Raw genomic sequence first — 24,220 nt, forward strand, 5'->3', positions numbered from 1 at the left:
GCTCTGACTTTTTCGTTTTTAGAGGAGTGGGGTATAACAGCATACCTACGTATTTTATGCATTTTCTTATACCTCTACGATGGAAATATTTTCCAATAAATAAGTTGTGCACATATCCATTAGTACATTCATTCTAAATCCCTGTATCAAACATAAAACCACCCTTATCCTCTGGAGAACATAAAAGTCATTGAAAGAGCTGTGAAGAAAGCTACAAGCTGGAGCAGACTTCACAGAAGAAAAAGCAACAATACTGGTTTTGTCACAGCCACCCACCTGTGCTGTGGAAAGTCCAGCTCCCATCCCAGAGCAAGAGAAAACTGTTACTGTGCAGAAGCATCTACGCTGTCTCAGGCGTTTATTTCATCACACCACTTCAGTACACAGTGATCACTTTGCACATAATGACCTTTACTTCTAATCCTTTGAAACTACTTGTCTCAGAAATCAGCTTGATCTAATGGTACTAGTAATGATAAGGAGTCAACAAAAGAGCTTTTACTTGTTAAGTGAAAAGAGAATACAACAAAACAGGTTGTGCAATGAAACAGATGTTCTGGGATGCTGGAATAAAGCCAAAGGATAGACAATTAAAGTCCTCAAAGTACTCCTCAAAGTACTAAACCTGGGAGCATTTGTTAACTAAAAAAAGTCTCTAAGTGTAGATAAGATCTATAAACTCCCTCCTGATAAATCAGACAGAAAATTGTTTTGATTTCAAGAAGCATAAACAATCTGTTTCTCCAAAATCATAAGGCTTACTAATTTTTATTGTTTATTGTTACGAGGAGAAAAAGAAGTTCTTTCTCATCAGTATTTACTTTCGCATTAAAGTTTTTATTGTCCTAAATTTAAGGGGAGGAGATGTATCATGAATCATTTCTATTTAGAACAGTCTTAGGAAACAGAGCTTTCCATCCTGTAAAATCTGAATGTCCTCCATAAGTATGTTGATATGAAAGGTGTGTGTTTTCCTATCTCTTTTCTGAAATGTATATTTCTATACATTTTATGCAACAGGTAACATCATTTTTATTCTTTACTATACACAGAGTGAAAATGTCAAAAGTTACATGTGAATCAATTATATTCAGTAAAGCAGATGCCTGTTAGCAAATGAAAACATGGATATGTTTTAAAGATCTTAACATAAGCTTGGTATTTTCAATTGCAATGCAAAAATTGGCACATAGTTTATTGCTTCTTAGGCATTCCACATACCATGATGACTTAATAAAAAGCCTTTTACAGCTGCACTCTGTAATGCACATTTCCTGTCAAATTTAGAGCGCTGAGTCATAATGGTTATTTTTACTGTATTGGGATGACAGGCTTCTGCTGGAGAAAACCAGAAGTAGAGCTGACCACACTTTTTCTGCTACAGATCTTGAAAAACAGCCTACACTGATGTTTGCCCTTAATTTTTGTATAGCCTCTAACCAAAAAAAAAAAAAAAAAAAGGAACTTTTGACATGCCCACTCTACCTTGTCCCATTTAAATTACATGAATAAAAAGGCAATTTGCTGGCCCAGATGCTTCACACACTTTTGTATGTTAAATTAATAAGATGTCTTTTTATAATGTATATTTAAGATTTATAATAAAAATGAAAACATGATTTCACACAAAGAATAGGTAAGTTTGTAATTACAATGGAACTTAAACGTGCATCCACAATACTATGTTCTTCTACATCTTTTCCCCTCCCAAGCCATATACAAACAGTTCTAACTCTTCACTCTGTTTTACATGGAGCTTTAACAGCCAGTTGTGGTATCTAACAAGCTACTGTTTCACTTGTGATGCTCCATGTTTTAAAAAGTATCAAACTGCAAACCATACATAAATAGAAAGTTCCTTCTAACTAATAAAAAGGGAAAATGTGAATGTAATACAGGAGAAAATTTAGACATATTACTCCTTCAGCTGTATCCAACAAATGACATAGTGGACTACATGTACTGTGAACAGGCTTTCTGCCTCTTTAGTGTGATCAAAAGATGTCATTTCTCATTAGAACATCCTGAACTGTATATTTTTTACACTATCCTCAACACCCACCACTAAAACTGCCTGTGTTTTTTCCATAAGTCTATCTAGTTTGTGTTTCAGTGCACATCCTTACCAAGATGCTGAAGCCACAGTGGAAATGCAGTTAAATCCTGCTGACAGCAATAAGAAAACATTGAGCATGCCTTGTTGCAGAGAACTTCATTATCACTTACAAAAACAGTAAAGGAAATGTAAGGAAAAATGCGACCTGACAGTTTCTTTCTCCATACAAGTCATTACATTATGCCCCGATATCAGTGCTGACTGTCATTCTTGCTTGAGCCCAAACTAAACATTACTTACAGCTTTCAGCTAAACATGAGATCACTCTAGTTATGGCTGGGGTGTTTCAGTTTGCAAAATGAAAAAGAATTCAAAAATGTAATTAATTAATTATCTGTTCAGACAAGAGAACACATGATTTATCTAAGATCCAAGCCCTGAAAATCCAGTGACAAAATCTATCAGTATCCAATAAACTGCAAGAACATATCTAACATTGGATTTTTTTAACATTGAAAATGGTGTCAAAGCTCTACAGCAATGCTGATATGCACCTGGGGTTATGCCCATGAATGTTCTGCAGCAAGTTTTTGTTTTCAGTTTTTTTCTTTTTTTTTTTGCAAAGCAGTATCAGCAAACAGAAGCAGTTACACCATAAACATGAGTAACCTCTAAATTATCCATAATTATATTTAATGAAAAGTTCCTTGAAGTAAGTCCCTTAGTTACCTTCAAATGACATAGTTTTAATAATTAGCTTATCATCCTAAGCTGATTTCTCAGCAGCTTCAGTCTCCTGTTCAGACAGTTTCTCCTCTGACAGTACTGTCATCCACGGGGACACGGAGCGCGTGATGGTTTGTTTGGCCAGGTTGTAGTGGTTTATGACTGTGTAAAATTTCCCTCGAGCGCTGGAGTCTTGTTCAGAGTAGTAGTTTTCCAACCCAGCTGGAATGCACTGGTTATTCTGAAAAGAAAATCCATTGCTTAGATTTCAGATACAGCCCCCCCCACACACACACAAAGCAGATTAGGGTTTTTTTCTCCTTTTCCTTTTAGTCTAAGCCAAGAGTCACTATCTGTGAGTAAAGATGCAACATACATCAATGAACTACAGTATTGTCCTACTGTGTTCAGAATGTTCTTCCCTGCAATCCTTAAACTACTCATGCATTTGCCAGGAAGACCAATCTGGGTTTATATGCCAGAATAATTAACATACAAGAAATGTGCTTGCCTAAAATTATTTTGACAAAGTATTCAGTCTCCTGTTCCAGACACATTTTGCTGTTTATTCCTGCCCACCAAATTCCAACTGTTTGGTTTACAATTACAGCTGTCTGTATCATACTGTTAGATTAACTTCAGGCAATTTGCCCTGGTGTTTGCAGTCTGAGGGACAGAAATTAATACAGATATATTGGTGCCAATGTATGAACAGTTTTACAGCCCAGCAGCTCACATATTATAGGAAAAACTCTGTGGGTGGCCAAGCGTATGTGCAAGTGTTTACACACACACAAAATACTTCACTCCTCATTGTCAGAAAGATGTAGCCAACAGCAGGCTTTTAAAAAGCTCTCTGGAGCTGTCAGACTACATTATTTCATTTCCCAGGACTGTAGGAGTAGTAAATAGAACCTCCTAGATGCTCAGAGCTTTGGAAAGTGAAATAGATAATTTAGAGAGTAAAATAAAAGTCAGATCCATTTTGCTGTCATCTTAAAAGCCAAAGTGAATGTGCCTGTGCAGTGTGTTTGTGGCAGGTATCATCCAGGAGTTCTTCCAGTCACGGTGCAGGAAGCTCCTACAGAGCAGCTTGTTGCACTGAAGAAAAAAGTTATTAAGGCATATACTGTGACCTCCAGGCTTTGCCCCAGGAGGTCTTGGGATCTCTCTGCAGGTCCTCTTTCCACACTGGCTAGTCCAGACAGTCTTGCCTGATACTTCAACATGTTAGGGCAGTCACCTGAGCAACTGAATTGACGCTTGTAAGCTGGAAGTAGCTACAGCTTGAGGAAAAATTCATGTAGTCATTTATACTCTGGCTGTTTTGAAAAGAAGGGTATTTGGTCTTCTTGCTTCCAGCACCAGAGGGCTAAAATTTATAATACTACAGCACAGCACCTTTGAACTGCTACTGTTCTTCTACTCAGCAAACAAAATTTTATATTGGGAATTTCTCAGCAGAAAAACACATGCAAAAAATCATGGGTTTTAGGACCAGATTCTACCTTACAAGTGTCCACATTTACTTCTGAGTTGACTTTTGTTCATGTCAAAAAAAAAAAAAAAAGGCATAAATAAGCACAACTAATGGTTTTAACTCATAAAGCAAAAGATGGGTGAAGATCCAGCAGTCTTGGCTTAATACAACTTTTGCCTCCTAAAAAGGAAAAAAAATCATCAAAAGCTATGAAAGAAGAAAGGAATACTTGCCCAAACAAGAGGCCCACAAGTAGTCTTAGAGCCTGTGTGCCCCTGACAGTTCAATCAGGTGGCAGTGGGAGGCTGAAGGATGCCTCGCTGCCACAAGCCTGACAGCCTCCCACAGTCAGCGCCTCGGCCCTGGGACCGTGTGTGCCAGGAGCCTCAGACTCACAGGGGTGCCCAGAGCTTCCATGGCCACCCTGGTTCCCTTCATCTGTCATCTTCTGTCAAGGCAGCAGCTGGGGCAATTCTCCCTCCCAGCTTTGTTGAAGTAGCACCACAAAGCAGATGGGAGTTAACCCTGGCTAAACAGCACCTGTGTCAGTTCAGCACTGTAAGGCAACGTAGGCTTTCCCATGCTCATAGTCAATGTGTTTGCTAGCTGCAAGACTGGGACCTAGATTCATAAAAACATAATCCAGGAATATGGAATAGAGCTATTTGATATGCATGTTCATATACATCAACCATGTCATCTTCTGGAAGTATTATACATGTTTTATCTGGGATAACTGACACTACTGATGTGATAAAATGACTAAGCACTTAGACACAGACATATGTGTAGTGATTATTTCACTCAGTCATGGGATGTAATCACAATTCTAAATATTTAAAGTGGGGAAAGGAACACAATCCATTGAATTAATGAAATCTGCTAAGGAAATTCAAGAAAATATAATTATTAGAGCTGAAGACAAGCCAAGATTACTGACAGTCTGAAAAAAAAAAGCTGCAGAATCCTATGTTGCCTTCAGAAGCAATTTACTTTGTAGCAGGCAAAAATGACTCAGTGATTGTTTTTTGGTTTCATTATTGGGAGGGTGAGGGGGGCCTTGTAGTCACAAACATGCAAAACATCTGACCAAAGAGCCTAAAGAAACAGACATCAGATTCCCTCTTGACTGCATTTTTGCTCCTGGGATTTCATGCTTCTAGAAGAGATGGGAAAACAACCTCCCCTTTTACTTATTGCCCCTTCTGTACTGCCTAAGGACAACCCCTCGGATTAGTTCCCAGTCAAGGCAAACCATGCAGCACTCAGTGACTGAGTGATGGGAACTGCTGCTGATTCTTACCCTGCCACTTTCAGCTATGTAGAGCATTTATTTCCATCCTTTTTGTTTGTTTCCATGGTTTCCAGGTGAGAGAAGGAAGGCCATGAGGAGAAACTGGGATGCTCCACAGTGACTTGGCAGTCTTTTTTTTTTTTTTTTCTCACAACCCTTCTATTTTGGAAATTAATTACAGGTTATGGCTTTTGATGCCCCAGAAAACCCTGGTTGCCAGTCTATATCTGGCTGAATTAAGATGATTCCTTTTGTTCCTTTGACATGAAGACCCTAATGGAATTCACTTATAAATGGTATCTTTTGTTATGTTAATTTTACTGGGTCAATAATTCCCAGTTTAACAGATGATGGTGTGGTCTTCAATGCACTGAGATGACTTTGTTGTACTGTCCACAAGTCTGTCAGAATGCAGGTGCTTTGGCAACAAAAGCCAAAGGGTAACAGATATGGTACAGAACATACTGAAACCCTGGGGAAATTCTTCAGGATGCAAGTGCACTCAGGTTTTTTTGGTGAGTCTCACCAGTAGGTTCTGATGAGTGCTCCAGAGAAGCAATTTGCAGAACAGCAGTACTAAGGCTGTCTCAGAAAGCTTAAGCAAGCACAGAAATAAGACTGCTGTACAAAAGAAAACGAACACCTTTTTAAGCACACCTTCATGCCCTGGAGGCGTAGTACAGCAAAAACCTTTGGAACTCCTCCATGTATGAGAGCATCAAAGCAGAGAAGAGTGAATCTGACTCAGAGTTGTGATTAGCTCAGCCTTTATGCAGAGATTCCTGCAGCATCAGGCTTCCTGAGGCAGGCACACGTTTGCCCTTAACCAGGAAATCACGTCAGCATCTAAAGCCTGGGAACATCCAGGCCAGATAATGTTGTTGAGTCCACCTGAAACATGAAGCCAGCCCACAGAGACACTGGTCACAAGGAGACAGACTTGATGTTTCCTTAGACATCTGTGCAAGCTGTGCCATCACATATCATGGACTCTCCCGAAAAACAGATGCAAATAAATACAAAAGTCATTTTCACAGTGGTGGTTTTCAGACCTTGTGTCATTAGCCAACATCCTTATGCTATAGAACTCTTTCTTGAAAGAGGTATGTGACCAAAAATGCTCTGTCTCCTGGCATTATGCCACCAAGCAGCTGGAAACAAAACACCAGCTCCAAGAAAACCACCAGGAGAGTAACCATGATGTAGCCCTGTGCATGTGCTGCACTCTAATGAGCTATGGGACATTCTGCCTAACTTCTGTCCCAAACACAGGACCCAAAAGAGAGAAACAACCAAACTCTCGTCCCAGGGCAACTGAAATATAGCGGAGAAAATGTTCTCTCCTTAAATATTTGTGATACTGGTAAGAAAAGCCACAAGAAACCAGAAAGCTCAGCTGAAAGGAGAGAGCAACTTGGTATGAGTGGAGGCAGAAGCAGGAGGCTGTTGCTAGACTCCCACAGGTGCAGGTAACTGGCTGTTCCTGTCAAGTCAGGATCACATCAAGACAGGCTTGAAAGGAACATAACAATCCATATTCCAAGCTGCTCAATGCCAGGAGAAAGCTTAGGGGAAAAAAAAAGGCCTGCTGTCCCCTGAGACATGAACACAGAGGGGTTGCAGTGCCTGTCTGAGGCAACACAAAAAGCCAGCAGCAGAACCAAAAGCTGGATCTCCTGAGTTACAGCCAAGTATTCTAACCACAGTATCTTTTGCCCTTGAACAAAGGGGAAGAAGTCACCAACTGAATGCTTGAACCTAAATTAATCCAGAAGGGCATTACTGATTATAATTTTGAACTAGATTCTTGTAAGATATTTATGTGCTTGAAGTGACAGATAAAATCCTGAACAGGATTGTTGAGGAGTGCTGAGGCAGACATCCCTTCTTCAATGCTTTTGAAGTTTGCACTGGGTTTCATATTGATTTATTATGTGACTAAATATAATTAAAAAAATTAAAGAGAAAAATGCCATTATCACTGCTACTTTTCTTACCTAATTACAGTCAAGTTCAACTGTTGAATTTACAACTGGGAAGTCATGGGAAGTCAACGTTACTTTCCTGACTTTCAGCTCAGGTCATAACAAAGGAGTCAGCACCACCATCTCACAAAGTGAGCCCAGCCTCCTTTTGGTTAGAACCAGTATTTTTTACAATAAATGTGTTTTCCCTTTTTTTGGCACCACTTTTGGCAGTAGGGCTCGGAGGTCACTGTTCTAGAACAAGAAGTTCTTAGTACAAAAATAACCCTGAAGTAACTCTACTACTCTTAATGAGAACATCACTCTACTTTTTCTTTGACACATATTCCAGATTTTTTCCTCCACATTTTATCATTTTCTCATTTCCTAAGTCAGTAATTTGGAGGAACATGCAACATTAAACCATATGACCCATAAATAAGGGCTCTGTCCAGACAACTGCAGATGAAGTTAGAGACACCAGTGTTTAGATTTTTGCTATATTTTTGCTTAGTGTGAAATCTAAGCAATGTTTAAAGCGTTAGCAAAATAACACTATTAATATTGTGCAAAAGTATAACTTAAATTATAAATTACAAAGCAAAAGCATAGCAGGAAGCACACTAAACTATGAAAAGAAACACCAAATCTATGCAATACAGGATGCCTTGATCAAGGTTATGCCTAAAACAACACAGAACATTACATACTCTACTGTTTTTCTAGAACGGGTATGCAATTTACCTTGAAAACAAATCCTTCTGGACAGGTATGATCATACTTGTAAACCTTGTAGACTACCAGAAATACAACACACGTTAAGAATGCAAGGGCAAAAAGGACCAGCACAGTTACCTGTAAAGAAAAATAAAATAGCTTATGTTAGTAATGCACTGCTTATTCTATTGCTGCTTGCTACTGCAGGCAGCAGAATGCTGTGAATGCACTTTACATTAAAATCAAGTAAAGGATAAAACCAGCTGCTTAATTATTGAGGGAGAACAGAGAAGCAGCACATAAGTGCTTCTACCCTGCCCTTCTCAGAAGAAAGAGGATCATCTGGGCAGTGGCCTGTTGCCTGGGTACTGCAAGGCTTTTTTTAATTGTATTTCTGTTCCAGACACATGAGGCCAGGACACACCAACGTAGCCTGTGTCTGCTGTTTTTTCAGTATGTGGATGGATGATGTAAGTCTACGTCTAGTTTATGTCAGGTGCTAAGCATGTTTGCTTTCCCTGTGCCTGTCCAAGAATGGAGTCAGGTGACAGTAAGTTAGCACAGGTGTCATCCAGAGGTGACTTGCAGGGCATGGACAAAGTAATGTCTGCCCTCTCTTGTTAGGATTAGAGGTCATTGCACCTGCTCTGAACTTAGGGATAGTTACACCAGTAGTCTGCATTCTTGGTTGCTCCATACTCCTTCTTAAGTTATAGGTTGAAACAGTACTACTTCATCACACAGAGCCTGTACAGGAGTGGTTGACTGCCAGATCCATAAGGAAATACCCCATGTTCAGCACTTGGCTGGCCTCCTGGAGTTGTGTGGCACCTCTTTCCACAGTGCTCACAGAGAAGCCATTACACACAGCCTTGCATGGCTTTTCACCATGTCCTTCAGTACCTCTCTGCCCCTGAGCTTGGGCTACAGACAAGTCCAAGACCCACCTTAAGACAAACCTGAAATAAGTGTCAGGACCAAGCTAACCCTTCCCAGGTACAAACTCTGAGCAGCTGGAGAGCAGCAGCCTTCTGGTGTGTCACAAGACAGAATTACCTTCAGAATTACATCACCCGTTGACGAGACAGCACAAAATTTCACCCAGCAGTTACAGTACAAAGCTCTCTAATTCAGACACATTTTTGTGGAAGGTGTGAGCTGAGCAAATAGCATTCATTACCTGGGAAAGTATCCCAGATGTGTGTTTTTATTATTCTGAAATTTCTACTGATAGACAAATTAGTAGGTCATAGAGACTACACAGTAAGAGTGATTGAGATTAATTTTCTTTTGGCAAGTTAGAAAGAATCAGGCATGTGCTACAGCATGAGAAACAGTAATAAACACAAACAAACAAGATTATATGATTACTTTTTAAAACAAAGCATATTATCTAAATTTAAAGTAAGATGAGTAAACCAGCTATATACACCTCCTGAAAAGTTAATTTAGGCATATCAGGGTCAATTAATTGAAACAAGAATAATCTGGTATCTGAAAAAGCCAAAAAACCAAAAAATTGTAGCTTTGCCTCTTGGTAAAAACAACCATCATACACCCGTTTTGATAAACCTCAACAGTTTGCAACACTACAAGCTGTGTGTGGCAGTGGTGTTAGGACATTTCAGGACAACAATAAACTTAAAGGAATTCTCATCCTGTGAAAGCAAATCTCATCATAGGCAGACAACAGCAAGTGCTATATTTTCTGGCTGAAACAAGGCCAGAATACAACTCAGCCATACAAGGTTGAGTGTTGTGTGTTTCTGAAGCCAAGGATTTTTGATAGAAAATAATCAAAAAAAGGGAAGGCTGGAGGAGAGGCGAGGAGAACTGCAGATTGAGAAGTAATTTAGCAGCAGAAATATGTAACAATAACAACTGAAATGAGACATGGATCAACATGTTCAGTTTCTCAACAGTCACTGGAGTACAAAAAGAAAATGTATTCTTAATTAACCTCTGAAAACATCACACTGACAACAATTTTCACATCTAATTAGCCTTTCTCCAAGTTTATTACTTGTTTGCATACACAAAAATTAACATAGATAGCTCACTCTGACTTGTCAACAACATTCTCGTATCTCCCATGCCTCAGTATGTCCTGCATGAATCCAAGAGACAAAGTACCTTCCTTTCTGGTCATTCTCTGTGGCCCAATTTGATAACAACCAATGTAACATTCACACATATCCCCATCCTAGCTCAGGCCTTCCAGTAGGTTTTTTATCAGGCTTCTGACTCCACACAGCCTTCAGCAAAAGCTACTCCCTTTAGGAACACAGGCCTGTGACATGGGACACGGGCATCAGGCAGAACTATTGTGACAAACATCAACTCAGCTTGTATTTGTCTCCACCACAGATAGGAGCTAAGAGTTTAAAATGTTTTGAAAAATATTCTTGAAAAACATATTTGAAAATATATTTGAAAAATATTCTATAGAAGTATTTTAACCATGTTTCCTGGCCCTTCTACTAGCAGCCAGTAGTAGAATTGTAATGTTATTTCCCAGCTGTAACCATTCTGACATGTAGATGAGTTCTCAGGAACATACTGAGACAACATACTAACAAGCTGTTTTGTAACTGAGAATAGACATTAAGACAGTAAGAAAAAAACTGTATTTCCACAATCACTGCAGGATCACTCTACAAATCTTCAAAACTGCTCTGAGAAGCACTGTTTTTTAAAATAATATAAAAGGCCAGTGTTGTGTTGATTGCTGGAGCCTGGCAAGTTGCACAGCCATGGCCATGGTGATTTGCTGAGACCTGTTTTCAGTGGCATTTTGGAGCTGTGAGTTCTCACTGCTTGTACAAGTTCTTCCATTGCCACACAGTAAGCCATGAGAAAAGTTCTCATGGGTCCTGCTTCAAAAATACCACAGAATTTTTCTCTCTCACTTACTGTATTTCCTAATGTTACTAATTTTGGTAGTAACATGTAAATTTTTCGCTCTCATTATCTCCAGTGATTTGCAATCACACTCCATTTGCAAATCCCTAATCAAGTAAGCTCTTGTCTCCTTCCTGTTAGGAGAGAAGCTCCCTTCTCCTACCACCCTTCAGGATGCGAGTAACTTCTATTTAAAGACAGCTAGAGATGAAAACAACATAGACAGAATATAGCAATGGAGTTCTTCCCAAGGTGATTGCCATCACCTGTTAATCCAATCCACTTCCCTTTTAAATTGAAAATCCTTTTCTTTCTTCTAATAGCCATTTTTATTCTCATAATAACCCACCACTGATGGCCCACATGGACCACTTCTGAACCTGAGGCAGTCAGCTTCTATCCATGCACTAACACAGTGCAACCCTACCTCTGTGCTCTCTCTTCCCAGATGCTTTTCAGAAATAAAAGCATTAAAAAAGAGAAGGCATCAATCAGCTCTTCAGACCACAAGCAACCCCAAAGCTGTCATTGTATTGTTTTCTTCACAGCACCTTTGCACACTCGCTATAAACTATTTTCTTCTTACCAACATACTACTCACAACTTGCCCTCTTCTTCAGGCAGGAACAGCTGCCATGCATGGACAAGCACCACTTCCCTTCTTCTGGAAGGAAATCTTGAATCTCCTTTTTTGTGGTAGCCAGCTGGCAATGCAGGACCCCACACAGTACATTCACAAGCAGAACTCTTGTGAATTACTGTGATCATTCACTGCCATGCATATCCTGCAGACTCCAAGGTGACTGTCATAGCTCAAGAGTGATGAGCTTTTAAAATACTTTTGAAGTAACTATAAGATAGGACAAACAACCATTTCTTTTAACTAGGAATTCAAAGTGTGATTTTGCTTTCATCTTGAGTGTGACATTTAAAGTTAGTTTTAAGGGGATCTGGCAGCAAAATAAAGCAGAAAAGATGACAAGGTATTATGTATGTGGCAGATTTTTGAATAGATTGTAAGTGACGAGCAGAAGAAGGACAACGTCTAGCCAGAAGCCATTAGAGTAATCGAAATAAGAGATGACTAATGAATGAAGTAAGCATACCCAGAGCAAAAAACTTGTCTTCAGACTCTGTAAGCAGTTAGCTGAACAAATGAAACTCACTATATCTGACAACTACATTATCATGTAAACAGCTTGTGATAAGACCTTTACCGTAAGATCTAGCAGATCTTCCCTATCAGTCCATGCTACTCTGCCTCAACTGTGAAAGACTGCAAGCCATATTTTCTCTGCCTGGCTATTGCAGTCTCCTCCTTCCTCACTCCACTAATGTTTACTTGGACTCCCTTTTTAATCAAGCTGGAATACTACAGCAAAATTCATCAACTGTACTAACAATGCCTGCTTCTCTTCACACCCTTTCCTGGTTATGCTTCAAGGCATGCACAAGTCTACCCATTTTGCTCCTCTCTGCTCCCTCCATTTTGCTGTTTATTTTATTGCACTGTCCCACTAAAGCATGGGTACTATTCACTTCTCCCCTGCCTTCTACTTCTCTAATCCTTTCTCTTGCTTGAGATTCATTTATTAAGCCACTCATACTGTGCTGTTCTGCACCACACCTTCCTTCATGCTTTTTCTTCTGTCAGCACACAAACCCATGTAGGAGCATTCCTGTTATTAGAAGAACTAACAAGATATGCAATGATTTTCACTGCTTAATCACTGGCTCTTGGTCACATCTCGTCTCTGTTCCACATCTATGCATTACCTATCTCAACTGCAACCTCTTGGGAACACAGCTTTCATTTCTGATAGGTTTGTGAAGTACGAGGCACAGACTTGCTGCCAGCACTGAACAAGAATGAAAACATACACTTACAGAGCACCTTTCATAGGAAATGATTTAGAGCCAATTAATGCTTTGCTCACCAGTAAAATGCAGAGACCTTTGGGGCAAAATACAGCAACTCTGTACAACAACTTAGGACAGGAAATTAAGATTATTGCTATCCAATTTAAACTACAAGAGAATTTTAGGCAGATGGTCTGTAATTACAACAGATTGTGTCTGGCTACATCCCACAGACAAAAATTCGTAAAACATTGCATTGACTTTCTTGCTAATGGCCATGACCTCCATTTCACCTCTTTCCACTAAAATCCTGCATCTCCAGCTACACAATGCCCTCTACCAGCATGTTAGAGAGCACAAAAATCAGCTTTCCACTTATGACTGCTTCTGCAAAATTATGTCCTTGTTTGCTATTACCTCAGTCTGTCCGTGGAAATTTAAACGAAAAACATGTCTGGAACAATACACTCAAGGATTAAGAAATGGTGAGAAATGGGAAATGGCAATGAAAAAGAAAAAAGGAACATTTACAGCTATTAATGCAACATTTGACTCGTATTCATTTATGCAGCAATGTAAATTACACAGAAGACCCTGATGCAGTACCCTGTACTTGCTGTGGGAATATACAGGATGACCTCCAAGTCCAAAAGACAACCCGGTGCCTTGTTTCAGAACAGTATTTCTAACATTACATGTCATGTTTAGCTGTATGACTGGTATCCATCTACTGAACTCAACTTCTTCACCACAACATTCCCATCACAACTTTGTGCTCAAGGAGGATGATAGTTTGGGGGCAGATTGTACAGAAAAAGCAGTAGAAATCAAAACACTGTCCCTCTCAAGTAGAAATGACAAAGAGAGAACTGCCTTGGATGCTTACCTGGAGATGACTGGAAGTAGCAGCAGAAAAATGCAAAAAAAGCAGGCAGATTCATGAGGACAGTAAGAGAAAAGAAGCTACAGAACCAGAGCTTATTAACAGTGACAGGGCAAGACAACAGGACCACTCTGCAAGGGAATTGATTAATGAAACCTGAGGGACACACTGTTACACAAAAACAGGTTAACAAGGTACTGGCCTTGAGATCCTAGAACTGCACTTTAACTCAACTGTTCATGGCAACATTCCTGTCATCTTCTATCACACAGCACCATATATTGTATTTCTTAACAAAAGGGATCTGAGGAAGCAGTTCAAGAAACCCTGTGGCACCAAGATAAGAGTTTTACTACCTTCTCATACAAACCCAGTAGACACTACGGAGGCCAGGAAAAAGGCTGCATAATGTTATTACAGAACAGGAAAGGTTATTTAAGTGATGCATCTGGAGAGATCCAAAACATCATATGTGTCACCTGTGTGACTGGTTCTGTTCCACTAAATGGATTTTTAATGGAGACAGTGGCAGAGGACACCTGACTTACAGCAGGGGAGCTGTGTTAAGCATCCACTCAAACCTTCCAGTTCTGACTATAAAATTCCTTTCAACCAAAAATTTAGCAGGAGGATTGTCAATGTCATATCAGAGAATATCAAACATTAAAAAAAGGAAAAGTGACAGTTGCCGTGCAATGCCTTTACTTGCATCAATTATTTTAAAATAATTGTTACATTGAAAGAACCACCTCCTTTATTTTTCTTATTTAAGTAGTTATGAAAATATGTAAAGCCTGCCAAACACTTATACTTGTGAGCAACTTTAATCCTGTGAGTGGTTCCACTGGAGAAACAGAACTACTAATGACAGTTAAGTACCTGTCACTCTTCCAGCACTTAGTGATAGACACAGAATCTACTTATGGAAGTGATACCTGTACAGGAATCGGTTGAAATCTTCTCTTAAAAGACTTTTAAAGTGGGAGCAAAGAGCTACTCAACACACAAAGTAATCACACAGCAGCAAAGAGTTTTCCTTGTTTCTGGTTATTTTTGCAACAATAATAACCACTGGCATTACTAAGAAGAGGTACAAAATTGCTGAGGCAGAAACATGTTTGAAGGATGCCCCTTTTAAGATAGAAAAAAGCCCTGAACAGTTACATATATGGTGCATACTTTCTGGCAGTTTTGAAGTGACCAGGCAGAACTGCAAGAACTGATCTTGAAGTTTCAATTCCTCTTCCATAACTTCACGCAGACATTTCATCAGCTGCTACTTGATGGGACACAGTTTACATGGTCTTAGCACAGAGATAAGGTTGAGGCTTTGGCTCTGCAGTTAGATGTATGTAGAGATGTCAAGGATAAAGTCAGAAGAACTAAACTGTCTTTGAACAGAAACCAAAGGCTGAAGGCATATCACAGCTTGGGTTAATTTAATGGCTTGAAATTTATTATGAAAAATTTGTGATTGCTTTTAAAGTACCTCTAAATGTTCTTTATTGAGGTTTTCTCAAAGACAGAAAAAAAAAAGTCATGCTTTGTTACAACCCATTCTTTTAATTGTTGTGTTTGTACATAACTGCCAGCTGTAGCCCAATCAGTGGGTACCAGAGTAGACATCCCACTACAAAATCCAACTGAAGGTTGTAAAAACACTGCTCTGTCAATTGGGGAGGCAAAGGTTTGGCCTTGGGTAACTCACACCATCAGTTTTATTCTGCCCTAACTTCCTCCTTTGTCCTGGTTCACGAGGATCCTTTGTTACTCTGTAGAGTGGACAAATTTACAAAAGAGAAAAACTGGCCTTGTTCAAAGTTGCATTTAAGAACCAACTCCCCATATCAGCCTACACTGTTCAAAGAACAAAAGCAAGACTTCTGTTTCTCAATGGGAAATAATCTTAGGTGAAAAAATCACATTTTCCTTGGTGTAGTTAGTGCCATAAAAATAAATTAAGACAACGGGGTTCTCAGAATCAGGAATCTTCACATTCTTTTGAGAGATTTTGATTTGAATTCACAATGTGGCTTCATAGAGGAAAATTATACTTGCAGTTTACTTTGAAAACATTCTCAGCTCTGTTATAATAACTGTGGTAATGCAAACTGAATGCAGAAAAATACATTTTATAATTGATTGTTCACCAGGTGCTAAAACACCAAATGACATATGCACGTGGCAGAGTGACTTCATTCTCAAGAACAGCTTTAGATGATCAGCACTGCTGAATCCCAAAAATGCAATCTGCTTTGTCATGATTTAAGAAGTACATCTGAGAATACACATGTGAATTATTTGTAAATATGACTGACTCACTTGCTTTATTTTTAGCACAATGCTTGGGCTGTGTCTTGTGGCAAGCTTGTGCATTGGTGATGTACCACACTAAAGTCATTAAAATGGCATCTGAAAGTTTTTTCATGAACACAAGCCAAAGTCAATATCTCACCAGCTAAATAATGCATTTCATAATTACAACAAATATTTAATTTTCAAACAAATATCCTTTTGCTCTCTCAGAATCAACAGCAGAAGTTAACATGATGGTTCACAATTAATAAGGACCCAGGAGAAAACCTCACACAATCAGTACTTTTCATCTACATATTTATGAAATATTATCAACTATTCATGTAATATTTACTACTGGGAGTGGTAAATATGACAGTCATCCCCACTGGAGAGCTAGTCAGTTTTCTTTAAAATGTTGCAAGCAGCATAATTCAACTCTAGAATTGCTATATAGAGATTAAGGGACATTTTTAGGACCTGAATGTTCTGCATGAACATTATTTTCAATTAGCTGAACCAAAATTTTCCCAACTGATCAATCCCCATACTCTTCTCTGGAAACCTAGACTTACAGTCACAATGTGAATCACCCTGCAATTCCCAAGAGATAGCAAATCCTACAGAAACCTCTCTCTGATGCAGCAGTTACCTAGCAGCAAAACCTAGCAACCCTGTAGTATGAGATTAATCCCAGAGCGATCATCATAAAGTAATATCAAAGGATATTTTATTTAAGTATGCCATCCAAAAGTATATAAAAATGCAAAGCAAAAATCTTCAGGCTTTTAGCTGTTCAGCTACACAAATTACAAAAGACTACCCAACAGCACAACAAGCTATTTATTTGTTTTCAGCAAGGTCTCATTTGCTCAGCTCTCCCAACAAAGACAGATAAACCCCCCCAGGTTTACAAAAGGATGCACAAGCCTTTTAAATGTGACCGAGATGGTGAAAACCTTTCCTTAGCTACAACTTAATGTTCCAACAATTAAATCTCTTAGGCCCTACTGCTAAACCATACATGCAAAGTTGTTCAGGTATAGGCTCTGCTCAGCTGCTTGAAACCAAAGTCCTATCAGGGGACTCAAACTAAATACTGCCTCTCCTTTCTCCTCTACAACACAGTAAGCATTTTCCAATCACCTCAGTGTGACCAGGACATGCACAAAGACAGTCAGACATAAGCTCTCCTTGTTCTGAGCTGTAAATTTGCATTTACTCTACCCTCACCCAAGAGCAAGGGGATTACTCTCAAGGACTGGTACCATGGTGCCAGGAGGATAAAGAGAGATTTTAAGTCAGGATGTAGCATTCCCTGAGGAATGGGATGTCCTTGCCCCAAACCAAGGAACAGGAAAAGCTGGAATTAGGTTTCTTACCTCCTTAGTAAAACCCTACCACACCCCATAACATCTCTTCTTGCCTGTCTGGGGTGGTTCCCCACTCAGCTGACTGGGAACCTACTTGCTTCACTGTATGGCTGAAGACCACCAGGTGAATGGCACTTAAAACATTTGTCGCAGCAACACTCTGCAAAGTTCCTTTCCAAATATAGTCTAATCCCTCCTTGAGCCTTCACTTTGTTTGTTTAGCATGCTCTGATTCCACTGAGAGCTGCATATACACTTCTGAAGGTCAGCTTGAGCCTGAACAGCTTTTAGAGCATTGCTCGGCACAACAGCACCAAAATCGCTGCGTGAGCCCTAAAACTCCTATCATGCAGAGTTTAGAACTGTGCAGTAGAAAGAGAATCCACACCTTTACTGAAACTCTGTATTTTCCCCCCATAGTGAATGTTAGTCTTTCCAAAGGTATTTGTACTTGTGCATTGCAGAGTGGGGATGCCTACTGCTTAAAAATATTTTGGTATCCTTGGGTAAGATGACAAATTAGAAGCACCAAAAACCTGCAGTCCTATTGTTAAAAGGATAGGGGAGCATAAGCTGAAGTGCCAATTTTCCTGCTTTAATTGCACAGAGCAAGAAAAACTATCCTCTAGTCGGAAGGGAGAAAGGATATTCAAGCCTTGCATCAGTTAAGCCCTCAGGTTTCCTATGGGACTAATGAAGGGAGTAGTAAGGGTGTGGACACAATCTGAGTCAGATTCTTTCTGAACTGCCATGTGACAGTAACAGGCATCACCAAACCATAACATTAAATGGGACCAGGAAAACTGATAGGGCTCTGGTATATATCCCTGGGTTGCCAAGTCATATATTTAACTGTAAAAAATACATAATGGACTATGACAGTGCTTTTAAGAGAATGGTTTGGCCACAGTGATAAATAAGAAGCCAAAAAGAAAGTAAATGTTCTGGTGGTTCTTGTCCTTCAACACAAACAGGAGCTTTATCCATGCCATGAGCACTCCCTGTGTGCTGCCCACACACACCCTGGCAAGCCACATTCTGGAGCCCACACACTGACAGAAATCCCTTTGGAATTCATCTGCCAGTGAGGGATCACAACCAATAAAGCTGCAAGATTTGATTTTGTTTCTAATTGTTAAATATTGAACTATTGTAACATTGAATTAATTTTTCTCATGTCCAGCTATATCCACAACAGGCACTCTACTATAGCCAGTTCTGACTACAATCAGCAATTGATTTTAAGCACTTCTGCTAACACAGCTGAGACATTAACATCTTCACACAGCACTGCTTACCTTAAATCTTTCTGAAACCCCTTCAGTGATGCTGATTGTGAATTCAGCTATTTTAGGAGTACGGAACTTTCCCTTCTTGCGATCAGGTTCATATTCTGTTTTTGTTTTAACCACAACCTTTAAGAAAAAGAATGAATCACAAAACTGTCAACTAAAGTTGGCCACAAAAACCTTAATTATTCTTTAACTCTTCTTTTATCTGCTTACAAGCACATCTACCACCATATCTTTCCCCTCCCCATTTTGTGTAATTCTTCTTTGAAAGTGCTAAATTATTAATTATTTTTTCCAGTATATGAATCATCAAGTAACTTGCCTCTTAAAGTGGTTCTGATGGACCTACAGCAAGACTTGTTATGCAACACTTTCATAAAGGTTCCATTTTTTCATCTGTGGTGATACTGTGCTCTTACTAGGCAAAGATAGGCTAAATGCAAATCATGGACCTTCCTACTTTGTATAGTTTGAAAATAGCCACCTCCATTTGCTTCAGGAAATTCTATTAATGGGATTTCAAACTGAACACTAACAGAAGATTACTGAAGAGTACCCATAAAAATCTTGCAGATGACAATGCCATGTTCCTTGATGGCAGGATTTTGAGTTTAAAAAAAAGTGAAATAACCCATGGGGTCTAGTTGCTATTCACCATGTGACAGGCTGTGGCCTTTGGTGCTCTATTTTTAACATCTAATGTCTGAATTATCATCTGCAAGCAGCAAGATGCACACAAACCTTTGTGTTAATGAGATTTCTTCAAACAAACTCTTCAGTTTATTCCTTGCTATGAACTACTGCCCCAAGCTACACAATTTAGCACCTTACCCGTATTCCCAAAATACTCATTACGTCAGTCATATCTCTAGTGTTCCCCTAGGCATTCTAATCATACAAAATTTTCACATACCTAACCTATTTGCCTCATTTTTGCCTTCTGCATTTTTCAGGAACTTTTTCCAAGTATTATTCTCAAGCTAGGGTACAGTTTATTGTAGTGATGGTGCTATTACAATTTGTTCAATTTCCTCTGTTTTTCCAAGGAATAAATACCTATTCTTTTAGATTTCTGAAAATCAAATTCTATCTTTAGCACAGCCCATATTTGTTATTAATAGCAAATACATTAATCACAGAAAGGCCTGGGTTGGAAGGGACCTTGAAGATTATCTTGTTCCAACCCCATGCCCCAAGATAGGGACCCCTTCCACTAGACCAGGTTGCTCAGAGCTCTATCCAACCTGGTCTTGAACACCTCCAGGGATGGGGCAACCTCAGCTTCTCTGGGCCCTGTGCCAGGGCCTCAGCACCCTCACATTAAATCTACTCTCTGTTTAAAGCCATTCCCCCTTGTCCTGTCACTACATCCCCTTGTAAACAGTCTCCCTCCATCTTTCTGGAATTAAGATGGTGACACTTCAGGTAGCCAGACACTGAAATGACAAGATTTGGGTTCCCTTATTCTCACTTCCCTGAGTGGCACCTAGAATGTGTACCTAGACTCAGTATCATAAAGTTTATTAGTACCATTAGTTTATTATTATTTAAACTTTTATTACTTTCACAGGACATAGGTTTAAAACCTACTTACCTATTTTCAGCTACAATTAGTAAGATAGTAATATACTATTTAACTTTATAGCTGCCCAACAGCATCATGGAAGTTAACCACCTGATGATTTCTGGGATGCTTTTTAACATCTTAGTTCCCTTCCTCCCCCCTTTATGTTACATAATCTCAGGCAACTCAAATCACATTCAGCTGACACTGAATGTACAGTTCTAACTGCTTGGTTATGTAATGTCTTCTTTTGTTTAACATATCTAAATATGAATTTAAATCACTTCATCTTTTTAATTTAGAAACTGTCAAAATCATCAAATCCTTAGCACTGTAGTCACTACTGTTCAAGAAGCTATGCTTCACTGCCATGCTGGAGCCTTGCAAGTGGATAATAAGCAAAGATACATGAAGTATGTACTCCTATTCATTATACATGAGTGTCTGCATACTTCAGAATTTGATCTGTGTGTCAATCTTTTCTAAGTGTTTCTTTTTTTCATGTCAGTTGCTCTGCTCCTGCCTTTGAGTCTCTAACAACCAGTAAAGAGACACTGACATGACTAACCAGTTATAGAAGGACACCAGCAGGACCAATAAACTTAATTTTCCCCCTCTATGTTTGCAAAAGGAGAAGAAAGCTAATATACATTTGGCAGTGGAGAGAAGAAGAACCAATCAAATATTCCTTTATTTAAGTTTCTAGCTTAGCTGGACATTTGCTTTCATTCAAGGCAAATGCCATCCAGGTGGGAGGAGCTCTGCCCCACTCTAGTAGGAGGGAACAGAATGCCCTGGGTTCACCACAGAGCTCTGCTCAGGTTAAAGCTATTACCATGCAGATCCCTCGTTCAGACTTCTGCTTAGCAATGTGGGAACAGAACACATTCCTTTGGCCATTGGTCCTTGGTAATCGGTTCTATCCAGTCACCAGCTGGCAGATGTATCAGACACGGTAAGACTTAGCTTGTTCCAAAGCCTTAGGGTGAGATTTTGTCCTCAGTTACAAGATTTACACCCATGTAACTGAGGGCATAAAATGGACCCTCAGGCTCCTGAACAGCTGTTATGGCTTATTGCATTTATGCCTGCCAACTGGTCACCACACACAACACAGAATGGTGTTGATAGCAATTAAAATGGAGGTCACACATTTATTTGTATTGACTACAAGCAACACTCTACTGAGGAAAATTTTACAAGCTAGAACTCTTTACCCAAAGTTATGTGAATTTTTTTGAGGTTTGAGGAATGTGCAGCTATCAGTTTAAATAGAAGTAGATTTCAGCTTGTGGAAGACACAAGGCCAAAAATAAAAACTGTATGAAGACCACAAAGCTTTTTATTAGCAGATGCATGTGGGAAATTACAAGTAAGAATCCGATTAAAATAGGATACTGAAAACCCTGAAAAAATCCTACTCCTGTGTTCCTCACATGTAGTAGCACTTACTGAATCCTTTATTGTGAGAACAATAAACATATTTACAGGCTATCACATCACCTTTCTAAATCCTTAAAATCAAATCCCTAATAATCAAGGCATTTAATGAGGAATTCAGGAAGCACATTTCCTTTCCAACCTGTAAGCAGCTCACTGGACTGCCCCCTTCCAGCTACAGCGGATATCTGAATCACCTATTTGGAGGGTTTTGAACAAAATAAATTGCCAAGGAGAAAACTCAATGACCTGTTCTCATCCCATTATTTCAGCTTGTCTGGGGTTAGCATTAGTTTCTAACTGAAGCACAAAAGGAAAATGGAAGTGCTCTCTGTTGCTAGTATGCCCATGCTCACTTTACAGAGGTAAGATAGGCAGATTTTACCAGATAAGGCAGGGCTCTATTCCCCCATCAGGGGGGCATTTTCTGGACAGAGAAAATTAATAGTATTCAAACACAATACACAGGACCTTCCAGGTGGAAGAAAAAAAAAAGATACAGAATAGGAAGGGTTATGACAATACAGCATAGAGAAGCTTGCAGTTTTATAGTATATGATTCGTATAGCAGCACTGAAATCTCTACGTGCTTATTGCTAACATTTCGCGCTTATTTTTAATGCAAATCACCCTTAATGGATCTGCATGAGCTTAGCTGTTTGGGTTTTTCCCTAGAGGGAATTAGATGCCTTGAAATACCCCATACTTCTTGTCGTTCCTAAGCTGCTCTCTACCCCATAACCTATTCTTTTGTTGTTTGCCAGAGATTTGGGTGTGATTCTCCAGGGTGGAAACCGAAGCCTACTGTACCTTATCAGGAGGTGGGAACTGGAGCTGATTGACATCCAGGGGTGTAATCAGGGGGATGGTGTCAAATCCATCCTCCAAAAGGGGCTGCTTTGTGCTCTTCTCGCTGAAATTATTCCCCAGTTTCACCATTCTTCCAGGATAGAAGGATTTTTCTGCTGGCACACACAGGCACACACGCAAAGAAATGCAAAATATCAGAAACCAGACCTTTTCCCAGCCCTCGGGGGACTCGAAATACCTTGTGGAAAAATAATAAAAAATACGCGGTGGTCGCTCTGACTCGGTTAGCTACTGGCGTTCTGGGAAGTACGAACGATGACCAGAGCTTCTACTATCAAAATTAACAAAACCCCAACCCACCGCGCGCACAAAGCAGCTCCCCAAATCCCCGGCACGTCAGCCCGGAGCGAGCGATGCCCGCGGCGCAGCGCGGTGCGGCACCGCCCGGGGCTGCGGGCGGCTCGGGAGCCCCGTCCCCGCCCCGGGCTCCCGGCGGGGCACGGCCGCGCTCGGCACTCACCGCCGCGGCTGCCGGCCCTGCCTCGGGCGCGATGGCGGAGCAGGGGGCGAGGCGGCGGCTCTCCCTCCGCGGGTGGCTCGGGGCGGCCGCAGCGCCGGGGCCGTGACGCAGCCGCCGCCTGGCTGAGGCAGCTCCGGAGCAGCAGCAGCAGCACAAAGGGGCCCCGCGGGGACGAGCGGGCGGCGGCTCCCCCAGCCGGCGATGGCGCAGCGGCAGCAGGTGGAGGGGGCGGCGCGTCCCGCCCGGCCACCGCCCCCCGCGCCCCTCCGCGGGCGGGGCCGCGCCGCGCCGTGCCGTGCCGCGCCGCGCCGTGCCGCGCCGTGCGCTGCGCCAGCGCCGCCGAGCCCCGCTCGGCGAGCCCCGGCCGGGGCGGGGGCGCTGCGCTACACGAGCGGCGGCGAGGGGCCCTGGCCTCGCCTTCCCCGCCGGCAGCCGCCTGAGCCGGGGCGAGCTCGGCTCCGCTCCTGCGGGAAGGGAAGGGAAGGGAAGGGAAGGGAAGGGAAGGGAAGGGAAGGGAAGGGAAGGGAAGGGAAGGGAAGGGAAGGGAAGGGAAGGCGTGCGGCCAGCGCGGCGGAGCCCGGCCCGGCCGCTCTGCTCAGCCCTGGCCCGCCCCGCGGCACTTCCCGGCCGGGGCGTATTGCGGAGCCTGCAGCCCGCACACAGCCCGGGCGCGGGGCACAAGACACCCAGAGTGATTCGTATGCACTGCGCTGCCTCCTATAACCCCAGGCAGCCAGCACGCTCCTCCTGTAGTCTTGCAGGTGCATTGCTCCCCAGGCAGTGCAGGAAAGCGCTGTGGGCGATGCAACAAGTGCCTGGGAGGTGGGCAGCTCTGGGACAGGAGAGGCAGACAGGTGCTCAGCCTAGAGCCAGTTTCACACTTCAGAAACCAACCAACCTCTTCTCACAGGTGCCAGCATGAGCAGCCTCTTTGCGTGGTCTGTTCCAGTTGCTCAATCCAACACGCATCCCGTTTTCCTGAGATCAATGGTCTGTAATGCTAAAGGCCCTTTCTGGCTGTGACACAGAGCAGGTCGTGTCTCCA

The 24,220-nt window shown here is 41.2% G+C and overlaps 2 protein-coding genes across 3 annotated transcripts in view; one reads left to right on the forward strand and one right to left on the reverse strand.

Annotated features, from left to right (window-relative positions):
• Positions 1-22,749, forward strand: part of STX18 (syntaxin 18) — an 80,838-nt gene extending 58,089 nt beyond the window's left edge. Inside the window, exon 11 of the mRNA XM_085577688.1 lies at positions 22,610-22,749. Within this exon, the coding sequence (XP_085433814.1) occupies positions 22,610-22,687 (78 nt within the window). The 3' untranslated portion in view covers positions 22,688-22,749. The remainder of the gene's footprint in view (positions 1-22,609) is intronic.
• NSG1 (neuronal vesicle trafficking associated 1) lies at positions 342-23,315 on the reverse strand. Of its 2 annotated transcripts, none has more exons than XM_021554338.4 (5): positions 23,176-23,315; positions 22,656-22,807; positions 18,848-18,964; positions 8,265-8,375; positions 342-3,023 (listed from the first exon to the last, which is right to left on the reverse strand). In XM_021554338.4, exons 2-5 carry the CDS (start codon positions 22,782-22,784, stop codon positions 2,823-2,825), a joined length of 558 nt encoding a protein of 185 aa, XP_021410013.1. In that variant the 5' UTR covers positions 22,785-22,807; positions 23,176-23,315; the 3' UTR covers positions 342-2,822. The 2 variants fall into 2 exon arrangements, with proteins under 2 accessions (XP_021410013.1, XP_031360437.1); XM_031504577.3 differs by having other exon boundaries at positions 22,656-22,810.
• Positions 23,316-24,220: the final 905 nt, after the last annotated feature.

This window comes from Lonchura striata, chromosome 4, assembly GCF_050655825.1.
Source record: "Lonchura striata isolate lonStrDom1 chromosome 4, ASM5065582v1, whole genome shotgun sequence".
Taxonomy (NCBI): Eukaryota; Metazoa; Chordata; class Aves; order Passeriformes; family Estrildidae; genus Lonchura; species Lonchura striata.